General features: G+C 44.2%; 2 protein-coding genes across 2 annotated transcripts in view; one reads left to right on the top strand and one right to left on the bottom strand.

The window, feature by feature from the left end:
- Positions 1-2,567, bottom strand: part of epn2 (epsin 2) — a 35,263-nt gene extending 32,696 nt beyond the window's left edge. Inside the window, exon 1 of the mRNA XM_086132125.1 lies at positions 2,364-2,567. The gene's annotated coding sequence lies outside the window, so the exon portion shown is untranslated. The remainder of the gene's footprint in view (positions 1-2,363) is intronic.
- LOC147192498 (uncharacterized) lies at positions 796-11,512 on the top strand. Its single transcript, XM_086132120.1, has 5 exons — positions 796-1,553; positions 3,740-3,907; positions 4,978-5,102; positions 5,339-7,904; positions 8,412-11,512. The coding sequence occupies exons 1-5, from the start codon at positions 1,101-1,103 to the stop codon at positions 8,625-8,627; spliced, it is 3,528 nt and encodes a 1,175-aa protein (XP_085988246.1). The 5' UTR covers positions 796-1,100; the 3' UTR covers positions 8,628-11,512.
- The last annotated feature ends 2,265 nt before the right edge of the window (positions 11,513-13,777 follow it).

Here is a 13,777-nt window from a genome sequence, read left to right as displayed (position 1 = left end):
AATCAAACTTCTTTTCTCCCTTCAGGGGGCCACCGTACCTTCACTTGGGTCTGGCAACACAAGTGTACAAGTAATATCTCAGCCACACCACATTTTTTGGGGGCCGCATGAACGTGACTTTAGGGATTTAAACACACGTTTAATGGAAATGTCACACTGAGAGTGGAAACTACTCACCCCAAAATGACATCATTGGCAGCCAGTGATCCATATTGTGATTAAACAATGCTAAACTCGGCCCGTTGTGAAATCTTGTGGCAGAAGTCTCCACACTGTGCGCATTGATATCATTCAGCGTTTTTTTCACTTGACAGCAAGATGCCCCCCACCGCCACCGATGGATAACAATGGGCAGATTTTGCTGCTCAATTCATATTCCGCAAATATAAACCAGGATGTTGTGTTTACACGAGTGGGGCGCGTAGAACAAACTGTAAAGAAAAAAAATGACTTGACTTCCCCTTCAATTTTTTTGTGAAACAATATGGTACACGTTGCCATATGCTGGTATGCTTCACTTGGATTTTTCTCTGACGTTCCCATGCTCGCGCAGCAAGGGTGATTCTTGGCAGAACGGGTATAATAACAGTGCCGGAGGCTTCTACTGGTAGTTTTCAGAAGGGCCACTAATGATTTAATGAATGTTTTAAAGGGGTTGGGTGCCTTTGTAACTCAGTTCCTCCTCTAATACAATCCTTTTCCCCATAGAGCGCACACCCAGTGCTGAAAATCGCTGTGGGTCACGTGGCGAAAGGTGTGTCCGTTTCGCTGCCAGACTCACACCTGTCGGGCGGTGCCTCCGGAAGAGGCGTCACCCACGCGCTCGATCGCCGGCCGGTCGGGTCCCGAGTCCTCTGCATCATGAGATGACTCTCCAGGCAATGGGAAGCTCCTAATGTAACATGGCAGTTCTTTACGATTACATCCGAGTGTTAGGAGTCTTTTTCAGCCAGCCGGGAGGTATACTGTCCCGCTGTTATTATTCAAACGACAACTCTCCCCGCAGCCAGCAGGATACCGGAGTTCACTAAAGTGGTCTCGTCGACTTGTTGGCAGCTTACGTTTTGTTTTTGATCTTTCCGAATATCTTGAGTTTCATTATGGCTCTGTCTCAAATTCAGTGCCTGGACGATAACCACGTGAACCCGCGGACAAACGAGTCTAAGCCGGAGTTCTTGTACAGCGAGGACCAGAGGCTCGCCCTGGAGGTTTTGCTCCGCGAAGGTCGCGACGCGTTCCTCAAGTTCGTGGAGGAACGCCAAATGCGGAGCTTCCTTTCGGACCTGGAGCTGGAAACTCTCACGAAGACGGTGGAACCGTATGACCCCGGTTCGGAGCTCTTCCCGGAGGATGCCGATGAAAACGAGCCCCCGCTGTCGGTGCACTACTGGCCGGAGTTGTCGGACATGTCCATCCCGCAGATGGACTTGGGCTGGCCGCACACTGATGCTTACCGCGGGGTGACGCGCACCACCGTGTACACGCAACCGCCGCTGGAGGGGCAGACCCACATCAAGGAGATTGTCCGAAGGATGATCGCTCATGCGCAAAAGGTGCGATAACTGGTCATCTTGTACAGCGCAATTTGCATGCACTTAACATGACCGTTTTCTGAGCAAACTTCACGGCGCTTTTGTTTAACTTTACGTTTAAAAATGGAAATGTTATGGTAACAATATACAGAACTATGCAGTGTCATGTTGCAACAAGGTGAAGCTGGTAGGAGCTAAAAAAATACTTCATAAGTGTCCTAAAGTTGATTTTAGAGTATGTTTCTGACGACTTTTTACCTACTCCCACCATTTGAAAACAACAAAGCAAGTTTGAAACTTCTGTCTTACTTGTAACAAACTTTTTTTTAAGTACAGGAGTTGAATCTCATACTTTTACACAAGTATCTGTATTTTTACTTTGTGTACAGCGTGTAATAACTTTTGCCACCTCTGTCTATAACACCACCTTCTTTAATTAATAATGCCCCATTAAACATGTGCGGTATAATTTATTGGACATGCTCTAAAAGGAATCTGTCTTGAAAGTTTGATGACTGTGTGTGAAAAACCAACGACTGTATTAGAGCGCTGCCAGGGAACTTGATGTGAGCTACCTCGGCCATTCTTTTGTCAGACAACCTCGAAATTGCAGCTGGGAGAGGGTTGCAAATAACAAACAGGTATGACCGCTAACCGCAGCCGCTCTCGGATCTTGGATGTAACAAAAGGCCAAAACCATGCCTGAAATGGTAAAGCACTTCCACTGCCATTTCAGCCCATATGATCTCAAAAATCCTTCCTCTCACAATGAAAAAAATATTCATAACTTGACATTGGCCACCGACAAAAGATTGTTCAAAGCAGTCTGACCTTCAACGTGATGAGCACCGGCTCCACATCATCCACAGTTACAGCAAACAAGTGAACCAGCCCAAACTTAATCATGGGGGTTACAAATAACCAAACTCCACAGGCCGGCGACTTGAACAGGCAAGGGTTCGACTATGGTGTATTTACTATCTTTCATTTGCAATACTAAACATGAAGCAGTCATGTTGTCGACTGCTGTCAGTTTGAGATCAGAGTCCAGACTCGAGTAACTCGGTGAGACAGTGTAAAGTGCAACATGTTTAATCAGCGATATCTACAGCAGTTACCCTCGGTTCCGCATTCCTTATTGCTGCCGACTCTTTATATAAGTGAAAAACAATTGGGGGAAAAACGGTTTGAAAAGATGCGTCTTATCGTATTTTAAACATCATGACATGCTCACGTGTTCAAAGTGTGTTTCGGATTCAGAGCAGCTTCTGACAATGGCATGTCCCAAAATTAACGAATGATCACCAAATATGGCCATAAAATGTCACTCATAACTCGGCACTGATTTCTTTCTTCTGTTTACCTAATATGTTTTGTGTCGGAACTTGACATGGCACATACGCGTCTCAAATATGAATACGTGTGCAGTTATACCCAGCGTTTATGACCCCAGCCTGTCAAATAAAAATTGTTGATAATAAAGACTCTCCAGGCGGTCCTCGGTTTACAACTGAGACCCATTCTTAAGGCATACCCCATTTTTATACAAGGCAGAACGCGCTGTAGCCTCTCACGCAATACAGAATTACACTAAATCTCACATGAAATTCATTTTCATATGGCCAACACTTCCAGCCCATACACTGAAAACAGTGTATGCCTTATTGTGCATGTATGTGCCTTATTGTAAATATTCATATGTCAGCCAGAAAACTAGTTTGTTGCACGCTGTTGGTAAACTAAAAGTATTGTGTTCCCGTACCATGAAACGAGTTCTACTTCTTCACAAGCCACCTCTAATGGGTCCGCCACCAACGTTTGCCTCCTGCCACACCAGTTGAGAATCACCCAGGAATTTCCTTACACTAAATGTGCCTTCATGCGGTGTATTTGTAATATTTGCATGAGCGCGCATTAGGGAAGAGTGTGACTAACAGTTGTGAGATGCTATAACGTAGCACGCCTGGAACACCCTTAAGGCGTTTTCAGAAGTGATGGCAAATACAAATGATGTCGACGGCAAGCTATAAACCCCTTCACTGCTGTTTTCACTCGCTTGAGTTAAAGTAAAACCTGCGGAACCGCTGGAATCCCATTCGTTTCAAACATTGTGCAAACATAGGCGTAGCGAATGCCGATCTCCTGCATGAACGTTTCCATAAGTGATCAATGATGCTAATCTACTTTGAGCGCGTGTGTTTCTTCAGGTGATTGCTGTCGTAATGGATGTCTTCACCGATGTGGACATCTTCAGAGATTTGCTCGATGCTGGTTTTCGGAGGAAGGTTGCTATCTACATCCTGTTGGAGAGCACGTCATTACCTCATTTCCTGTCAATGTGTCAGCGGGCTAACATGCACGCAGGACATCTCAAGGTATGTATCATTTGAAGGAGAAGGAAAATACAAACGCATAAAACCTTATGGTAACAATATTGAAGCTGTAAAAGCATTTAAGTGACAGCGTAAAGAGCCTGATAGTGCGGAAAACCCATTATTATTAACCATTGTGATATTACTATTAAAACAATAAACTTCTCTATAAACGCTCTTAACCGATGATGAGTGAGCAAGGTGTCATAAAAGTTGCATCGCAACTGCGCCTCAGGCCACGCTTCTTCCAGCATTTATTGTCACACAAATGTTAAAGGAAGTGAGTGATTCCAGTATTCTCAGTCAGCCGCAGACGATCAACTCACGATCCTCCCGTCATTGGTCGCGCAAAACGTCGGTCGAATTAAACACATGATTATTGATCCCGTGAAAAAATATTAAAGCGGGACAGTTTCATGAATTTGGAAAACGCCTGCGGACGGCCGGATAGGGTGGAAAAAAGTGCGGGCAAAAGAGGATGTTTGATCACTCTTATTTATGACATTTTCTGTCATAATAATCGGCCCTCGGGGAAAACGAACTATTACGTTCGCTGGATTGCGAACTGATGCGCTCGTTAGCAAAAGAGAAGCGGCAACGCGCTCGTCCAATCTCTCGTGCGAGGTCTTGTCTCGTCGTGTGGGTCCACGGAACAGACACTTCAGGGAACATTAACTGTTCATTCAACACAGCGGCGGCACATGTCACTCAACGTGTGGATCGCAATTTGAGCACATACTGTAACGACAGATGTATTTGATTGGGAGATGAAGATTGAGCAGGGTGTGTTTTCAGAACGTTCAGTGGACACACCAGTAAAGCTGGGAGGAGGATATTATGAAGCATCCTATTTTTTTATACTGTACTTGTCGATTTTTTGGGTTTTATTCTTTCAAACTTGGCAGGCTTGCTCACAACGCTCTTCTCTGTCCTGTGTCATTTAATTTTTAATTTACAGGGACTTCAGTATGGCAAAAGCTTCGGTTACTGTCCTTGTTTGACTAACATAGAGCACATGACCAATAATTCACATCTAAATATACGTGTGCGTGTGTTTATACTGTATCTTATAGCACCTTCGGGTACGCTGCACAGAGGGAATGGAGTTCTACACTCGTTCCTGCACCAAGGTGAAAGGTCGACTGGGACACAGATTCATGTTCATCGATGGAGACAAAGCCGTGTCCGGGTCTTTTAGGTCAGTGCTTCAGGAGTGACACGGCAACAATGAAAGTGGTATTTCAATGCAATTTCCTCCACATTGACACCAAGTTAAACCTTTTCCATCTCGGCAGGTGTAGTATTTGGTCCCGTTGTTAACATCCATTCATCTCATTGTCAGCACGTCACTTTGTCATAGTTTTAGTTTTTGTAGTCAGCCATCATCCGATTTTTTTGTGATGTAAATGTTGGTGTTTTCTGAATGATCCGCAGTTTCACCTGGACGTCCTCACGACTGGACAAAAATCTTGTCACCGTGGTTACCGGGCAGGCAGTGGAGGCCTTTGATCATCTCTTTCGCCACCTTTACGCGAGCTCGATATTTGTTGATCTGCAACAAGTCACCATGGAACCCGAGCCTGAGCGCGAGCCCCTTCCGCAGATAACCCCCGTAGTCCTTCCTTCTGCGGCTATAACAAGGAAATTGTACAACCCCAAGTACGCCTTACTTATTGGAGAGAGTGCTAACTCTACCTCTGCTGAACAAGACGCCCCCAAAGAGTCCCAGACACCGGAGGTCCCAGATAGTAAGAAGAGAAAGCGAGGAAGAGGAAGTAAAGAACTTGTGCCAGAAGAGGACTGCACCCATCCTGGACTGGTCAATCTAGAGAAGGCAAACTTGATCCCTTACTTGCCCACCTGGCCAGAACCCGACCCTCCCAGTGATGTCATTGGTTTCATAAACATCATGGATACGAGCAAGCCGACTCAAGTGCATCTGCAACGCTCCGAGAGGTTTGAAACCAGTCAAGCCATTCGGTTCACAAACCCTCTGACCATGCCGAAAGAACCCCCGCCAGAGGTCGCAAAGCCGAAAGAGATTAGTTCTGCGATTGAGGACAAGACAAAGCCTTCACCATCACAAGATCGGATCAAGCCTCCAGAATCTATCTATGACAGGTTGCAGCGAGTGGACTCCACCAATACAAAAGCTGAGAAAGTTGAGCAACACCCAGTGACCTCTAGATTTGAGCAGACTATTCACACAGTCTCACCAACCGGTCAAAATGAAGGTCAGATCACAAAACGCATGTCGTCCTTGTCCGGCAACATCAACCACATTAGTCGAAGCAGCACCGGTAATCTCGAGCACGCCTCGGAACAAAAGCCCAGAATAGCACCACAAACGGAGACGAGTTCATCTCCTGCTAAACAAGTCTCTAACCTGCCAAGTACCGGTGACTCAAACCTGGGAACAGAATACACCGAAACGAAAACAACACCGCATCTCACGCGAGCTAATCATACACAGCCATGTAGCACCTCTAAAAGTTCCCCGGATAGTCACACTCATGACACCTCCCACCTGTCCCCTTCCTCACCTTCAAGCCCAAATCATCCAACTCTGAAACCTCACACTGTCCATTCAGCCACCAAAGATAGGAGCATCACTAATGGCCTGGGCACGCCAAATATGAGCACTCATAAGAAGTTGAACAGCCCGACCGCAGATAGACTCGCCAGCCACAAGTCCACTGGGGAAAACACGCAAGAGACTGTCCATAAAACGCACGACATTATCAACAGAAAAACGGGAGTGCAGAAAGACGACAGAACAAGTGACGCCTTCCAGAAAAATCAACAGAATAAACAAAAGGAAAGCGCTGCAGACAGTCAAAATAATGAATCCGTTGGACTACATGATGGAAAGGGACGAACTCCGGGGGGCTCCCGGAACACAAAACAAATCCAGTCGGATGCCTCGGCTACTTTAGCACCAAATAGAGACAAAAAAATCACTTCAGGTGACATCAAAACCGTGAGGCCAGTCGACTGTGACGGAAGTTCAAAACCACCGGACAACCTTGTCAAGACTGAAAGCAAGGCTACGTCGAGACAGCTCACTGATCCTAAATCTCCCCAAACCCTGAATGAAACCCAATCGGAAATGAAAACGTACCACATCAAAGAAAACAAACCACAAAGAATCACTTACGGTCAGAGTTCCCCATTGACTATGTGGGAGCGAATTCAAGCTGCTACGGTCGGGCTGCCCAGCGATGGCGTAGATGACACATCGGCACGAGTTAGTGAGACTACCACAAATTCGCCAAAGAAGAACACCCGAAGAGTCTCACAAGACGGCCCGCAATCTCCAAAAGAAAAAACAGTCGCTCGCCAACCCGAGAAAGCCGTCCAATCAGCAGAGAGACAATTGCGGTCAACCGCGTCTGACAGACGCACTTCTGACGACTTCCCTCCAAGTTTACCTCCACCCGCGCTCTCTCCGGACCTTCGAACGCCTACGTCAGACATAAGTGATGGGTATCGCTCAAAAGAAGCCTCCAATCGCTCCACAACCTCGGAGGACCATGTTGAATCCTGCGGCTCGCCAGGCAAAGAGCACGTCATTGAAAGAGTGACGCACTCCGGTCACAGAACAGCAGATCAGCAGAATCCCGAGGACGACCAAAGCAATAAATCTAATCAGGATGCCACCAGTCCTATATTCATAGACTACAGTGCGTATGTTGCTTTGTTTGACAACAAAAACAAGCACACCTCAAGCAAAGAAAGCCAGGGACTTGAGAGGAAAGTGAAAATGAGGGATAAGGAGGATGTGAAAAGTAAAGACAGTGGAATGCGAAAGACATTAAATCGAGATTCCAAAGGGAAAGAAGGGCGGAACGGGAACGAGGAATCAAAACCCAAACCGTTTGAGAAAGAAAAGGAGACCTCGAATCAAGCTCTCCTGACAAAGTCACGAACTCAGAGGGCAACGGGTTCCAGTAATGCGGAGAACAGAGATGGCTCAGCCAGAGAGGTTGCTGGTCAGAAGGTATGAACGTACAACGAGAGTATCTGCAGTTCTACAACGCTAGAAAAACACAACCATAGCAATACATAGATTAGTCAATGAATATGACTGCGTCAATTCAAACAACAACAACAGCATTGGTATCTTCAGTAAAGGCATTGCTTAAAGGGTCTTTATCATGCTATTTGAAGCCTTCCGCAGTTATCTAAAGCCATATATTTGATTATATTTTATCTTTAGCACAATGCCGAGCTAAATTCTTCAGAATTATAATTTATTTCGGTTGCTATTTTTCAAACTCGGAAGTCAGGCGCCTGGCTCACGAAAACCCCGCCTCTCTCCGTGTGGATGCCACGCCCCTTTCACGACCTTGTCCTCAAGCTGCCCGCTGCCACGGACGTATATATGAATTCGTATATGCGTCCGCGGCTGATGCTGCGCGCACCGCCCACGAAAATCGGAATAAATTTGGCGAGGAGGCCGCTCATAGTGCCTATTTCTCAGATAAGCTCTTTGGGCATCCCACAGAGGTCCAGCCGGCGGGGCCGGCGCCTCGGCCAGAGAGGCCGCTCGGAGCGCGCCTTCGTCGGACTCGCATGTGCGGGCGAGTGCACAGAAGTGGACTCAGAAAAAATTGGGAGCACCGGAGCTACAAGAGGCAAGGTGGCTGATCATAGGGCCTCTTCCCCGGATATGCTTGTCGGGCATTCCACTGGCTGCTGGAGAAAGTGGGCGTGTGTTTAGTCTGCAGGAGTGGCATGTGGGATCGCTCCCTCAATTTTATACGGATAAAATTCATGATTACGTATAAAATTGAGGACCCGGTTGTTTTCTTGGACTGGGCGAAGCGAGTGCTTCAATAGCAGGAATGAACAGGAATGCTCAGAGTTGGGTGAATGGAGGAAAATACCACTGTGGTGGTCTTTGTATTTTAATATGGCTTGAAGCTAAAAAAAATTAATAAACAAATGTTGATTTCGCATGATACAGGCCCTTTAATACTTTTGTGTTGGAATCCGTTTGATCAGGGGTGCACAAATAGGAGCTAAAACGGTCTAGTTCACGAATATTTCTACCGGTTGAGATCAATCACAACATAATGTACGGTATGTTTTGTAATTTAGTCCATTCCAAGAGTTTGTCAAAATGACCCGATAACAATACTGTAAGTCTCGGTCTGCATTATTGTTTATTTTCTTTCTCTTTTTCTTTGGGATGGGAGGTGGGTGTTTTGCACCCTAGCAGATATTTCTTTACCGTCAATAACATATAAACAAATTCCATTCAGTTTGCAGAGAATTACCTCCCGCACATACTATTGCCTGTGCAACTAAATTGAATTATGCAACGTCATCATTATTCATAACTGAATGGCACGAGTGTGAAAATGTGATGTTGAAAGAACCACGCAAATACACTCTGATACAATAATCATGAATGGTTTAAAGATTGATCATGCCACATTTGTTGGCAACCCACCATTTATTAATAATGCCCTCCAAGACAGTGCTTACTTTGCTCCACATATTTGTTTATATTCCCGAAGCAAATTCCGACTGCCAAGTGTTATCAAAAGACAACATTTGCAATATACAGATAAACGCAGTCATGATGACGTCGGCGCCGCAGCCATTTTGAATGTGGCAAAGTGAAGCAATTTGCAAGGACGCCTCGTTCAGTTTTATTTCTTTTTAACGCTGAGGTTAAGTTTTAAACTGCTGCTCTAAGCGCCGGACTAAAGCAGAGTCCTCTGCCCTCGTTATTTACCAATGCGTTCATATTTTACACCCCAAACATTTTTTAAATTGCAGATTCACTTTGAATGTCGGACTTTTACACACACACATTCACTTATTTGTCATTTATAAACCTGCATACTTATTGGTGGGCAGACTGGGCCCCTCTGCAAGTAATTGGATTTGATCTCAGCAGACTTTGGACAAGGACCAAGGTACACCCGAGACAGGTAGACAGGCACCTCGAGAAAACATTCATCTTCACATTCACACACCTCTGTGCAATTACAGTCTTTAATTACCCAAGCGTGTTTTGGCAACATGACAGGAAACCGGAGTCCCACGATGCTAACTTGTGCTTTCGACACATCGGCGATGTTTTAATTTCACTTTCACAGGAGAAACTCACAAAAGACAATTTTTTTTAATCCAGTTTTGCTCCACCATTGTTTGACCACAAGGCAGGGTTAACTGACAGTTTCATAACTAGATGAACTGCCAGATGTTCTGTCTGTCACTTGGCATGCTTTTCCCTCACACTGTCTGACTGGTTAAGCCAGACAGTTCAGCAACAAGACGACACGCCTAAGAGACATTTTCAATTGCTCCAGCACCAGTCAGTGACAATACTGAACACAATATTCTCAAGAAGATTTTTTTTTTCCTTTCCAGACCGGTTTGAACCTCTTATCATGTATTACTATCGGTATTTAAATGGCTCTGTTGCAAAGGAAGCTGTGAATGAGTGGCTTAGGTCCGTGGTCCCCTGCCTCCGGTCCGCGGACCAGCACAGATAGATTGGGGGGAGGCGGGGGCGGGACTTTTATTTCCTTGTTTTTGTAATGCAACCCCCTTATTGCCGATGAATGGTTACTGATCTCTGTGAAAAATCTATACGACCTTCAACTGGTCCCTGTTGTAAAAAATCTTGGGTTTGTTTTTCATAATAGAAGTCCATCCAGATAATGTTGCGGGAATAGGGGTGGCCCCGGGGATGTTGGGGCTCTGTAACAAACAAACAAACAAAAATAATAATCTCACTTTGGTCCTCTTCATGTTTATACTATTTTCAAGGGCCCCTGACGTTCGTTGGCCACTTTTCCCTTCTTATGGTGCCCCTGTTCAGGAAAATTATGATACAATGGAAACAGGTCGTTACAAACAGAATTAGAAATTGTTTGATGCTTCACAAGTGGAACGTCTTTTTGTGTTTTGCTTGAAAGTTCAAATGACGTGCCAACAGCCACAACATCCAAACCAGTGGGTTGTTTGGTTTTGAGATTTTATTCTGGTAGGATAATAAACGCGAATATGCTCACCGACCAGTTTTAACATTCGTAACTGTGACTGTATAGTTTATTTTTAACTAGAATTTCACAGAATGAACCGATATTTTGTCACGTTTTTTAAAAATATATATATATTTTTTAATATTCTAGTCGTAGTCACAATGTAACGATATTCAAAGATTTAACATCATTTACAGGTATTGTATGTGCAGGGACATTGTACTGTATGTTAGAGTGACTATATGGTTCCATTTTCCAGATGACACTCATTGTGCACTTTACATTTAAAGTATGTTGAAGGTAGATATTCTGTTTTACAGAATGCTCTGTTACTCTACCGTTGTGAGTATGTGCTATTTTTGACACAAAGTACGTTCAGTGGCTTAAGAATTCACGTTCCGGATTGTTTTCTTTCTTTTTACTATTTATATTCAAGGTTTTCTTGGCAGAGAGATAAAGTTCTTGTACAGATGGATTACTTGTGAGTGAGAAGACTGTTCTCTAAAAGAGCGACAGCGTACATGTTGGCATTCAAGTTTGGTCGTGGTGAGCTGCACCGTCTTTGTTTTCAGGACAAATAAACGCATTGGCGACATCAATGAAACGGCTGCTCTTTCTTGACCGAAACATGTTCACATCTCCAATAGGCACATGTGTTATAATTGAGCATTACGATGAACATGCATTTGCACACTTAACACCTACACAATACAGCGACCACAATGTGAGGCAATATGCTATATTTTATTGAAAAGCTATTCAAGAGCAAAGACCCACTTTGCTCTGTTTTATTCATGATTTAAAGCCACATTTCCCAACCCGTACTTCCGACAACTTATCCGCACAAACCGTTTTAGACTGTACGAAGGCAGGTGACCTCTATTGTTCGACATTGGCGATGGCTCTTAAATCATGGACGACTTCCACTGAGCAGCTCTGAAAGACTGTGTGCGCTGACTTGGATCCAAAACGCATGCATGCCTCAAGGCAGAACAAGCAGGGACGGATTAAATATCTTAAGAAGTTGATCTGCCCATCTCTTTTTTTTTTCTTTACATTCAGCACTGTCAGGAAAGTCTTAAATAAGGCTGCAGTGCCATTGTAGTTCTGATATTGTCAGCTAGGATGCAGATTGGACATGGGTGGGGAACCACATTCGATTTAACATTCCAAGAGATATTTTCAACAAGTAAAAAAAAAAAAAAAAAACAAGAGACAAGTTACATAAAAGGTTTCACTTTCTCCAAAGTCTCTATGCTGTTTTAAAGGATCACACTGACTTGAACTGTCTGCTGCCTCATTTACGCAAGCCTGGATTTGCATGTTTTGGGGACAAGAGGGAGATAAAATGGAAAGATTAGGGTGTTTGTTGCAAAATATAGAAACTTGCACAGACGCAATCGCCCACAGATTCCGTGACAATACCACGGCTCCCGTTGCACACCAATAAATCCTGATGATACAGCTGACTACCGGTAAGAGAGGAAAAACTCGACGATAGAGATGCAAGATGAAACACTTCGGGGATACTCGTCTGGGTTCCTAATCCAGATTAAAAATGAGTCAGGCCGCATGAGGAAGTGACAGAGAGTCGAAAAGGTGGTGATTGACATGTGGAAATCAAGAGATAAGGAGTTTTGGAGAGAACAGAAACCCTTGTTATCTTTAGAAGATGGAGAGCAGAGGAGGCAGAGAGATGCAAATACAGGGAATCGAGTAAACTAAACTGAACCTCTGACTCTTCATCATCAATCTATCAAAGAAAAAAAAACATGTTTGTTCGTATGTTGCAATCCGATGTTTTCTGCATTGACTTGCGAATGTTTTTTTTTTTTTTGTATGTGTGTGTCCACAGCAGCCGCATGATGAATTGTTATGACAGCTCAGGCTGAAAATTACTTTTGGATAGATATTGAATGACGCCTTCTACGATGATTAAAAAGAAAAATATTTGACCTGGGGCTCGTCACTCAGCGTGATTTGCGAGTTGCACGAAGCAGGTGAAATGTTTGTATGCCAATCAGTGCTTTAGTAGCTTAAAGAGGGCATGTTATGAAAAATCTCACGTGTTGCCTACTCATAAAGTGTGAAACTAAACAACAAAGTCAATTAGTTAGCTGCCTATTTCTGGTGACTATGTGCAAACTGTTCTGAATTTTGCCAACATGATTTGGCTTATTTACATGGTACTGTATCCACACCACTTTTTAAGCGAGCTAGCCAGCTAGATAGATCGCTAGCTAGCTAGTTAGATGGATAGCTAGTGTAACAACGAACCCCTCAATTTACACTAGCTAGCGAGCTAGATAGATAGATAGATAGATAGATAGATAGATGGGTATACTGAAGACTTTACATTTGAGAGTACAAAAAATGTTAATCCCCCTCTGACAGCATCAATCACAACTAACCAATATTTATTTTGTAAAGACAAGATTGAGCTTGTGTAGGATCTTCGTACATGGCTCAGGTGTGCCTATGAAGTGGGTGGTGAATGTATTTGATGGAAAATTACCCCCCCAAAGTGACTACTATTGGATTTCATTCATTTGTAGGTCTGGAATTGAGAGTGACTGTCTGAAAAAGACAACATTTAAGTCTTACAGTCTGTTCACAGCAAGCACTGCATTCTCGTCTGCGCTCGAGGGAGGGGAGAGGTATGTATGTACGGTATTTGCTAGGACTGATGAGGGACAACCTGAAAAGAGAAGAAAGCCATCTATTGTTTGAACAATTTCCAGACCGCGAAATAGTTTTGTCAAACTCGTACACTGCCCACTCCCTATTTATTGTATAGAGGGAGTGGGCAGGACCACACTGTGAACCTCTACCCACGTGCAAAACATCCGACAACTATCTGAAGTGCAAC

Source organism: Hippocampus guttulatus, chromosome 16, assembly GCF_054856545.1.
Source record: "Hippocampus guttulatus isolate MCC_2025c chromosome 16, RoL_Hgut_1.0, whole genome shotgun sequence".
NCBI classification, from domain to species: domain Eukaryota; kingdom Metazoa; phylum Chordata; class Actinopteri; order Syngnathiformes; family Syngnathidae; genus Hippocampus; species Hippocampus guttulatus.
Note: the sequence above shows the minus strand (reverse complement) of the source record. Positions and strands in the feature narration are given on the sequence as shown.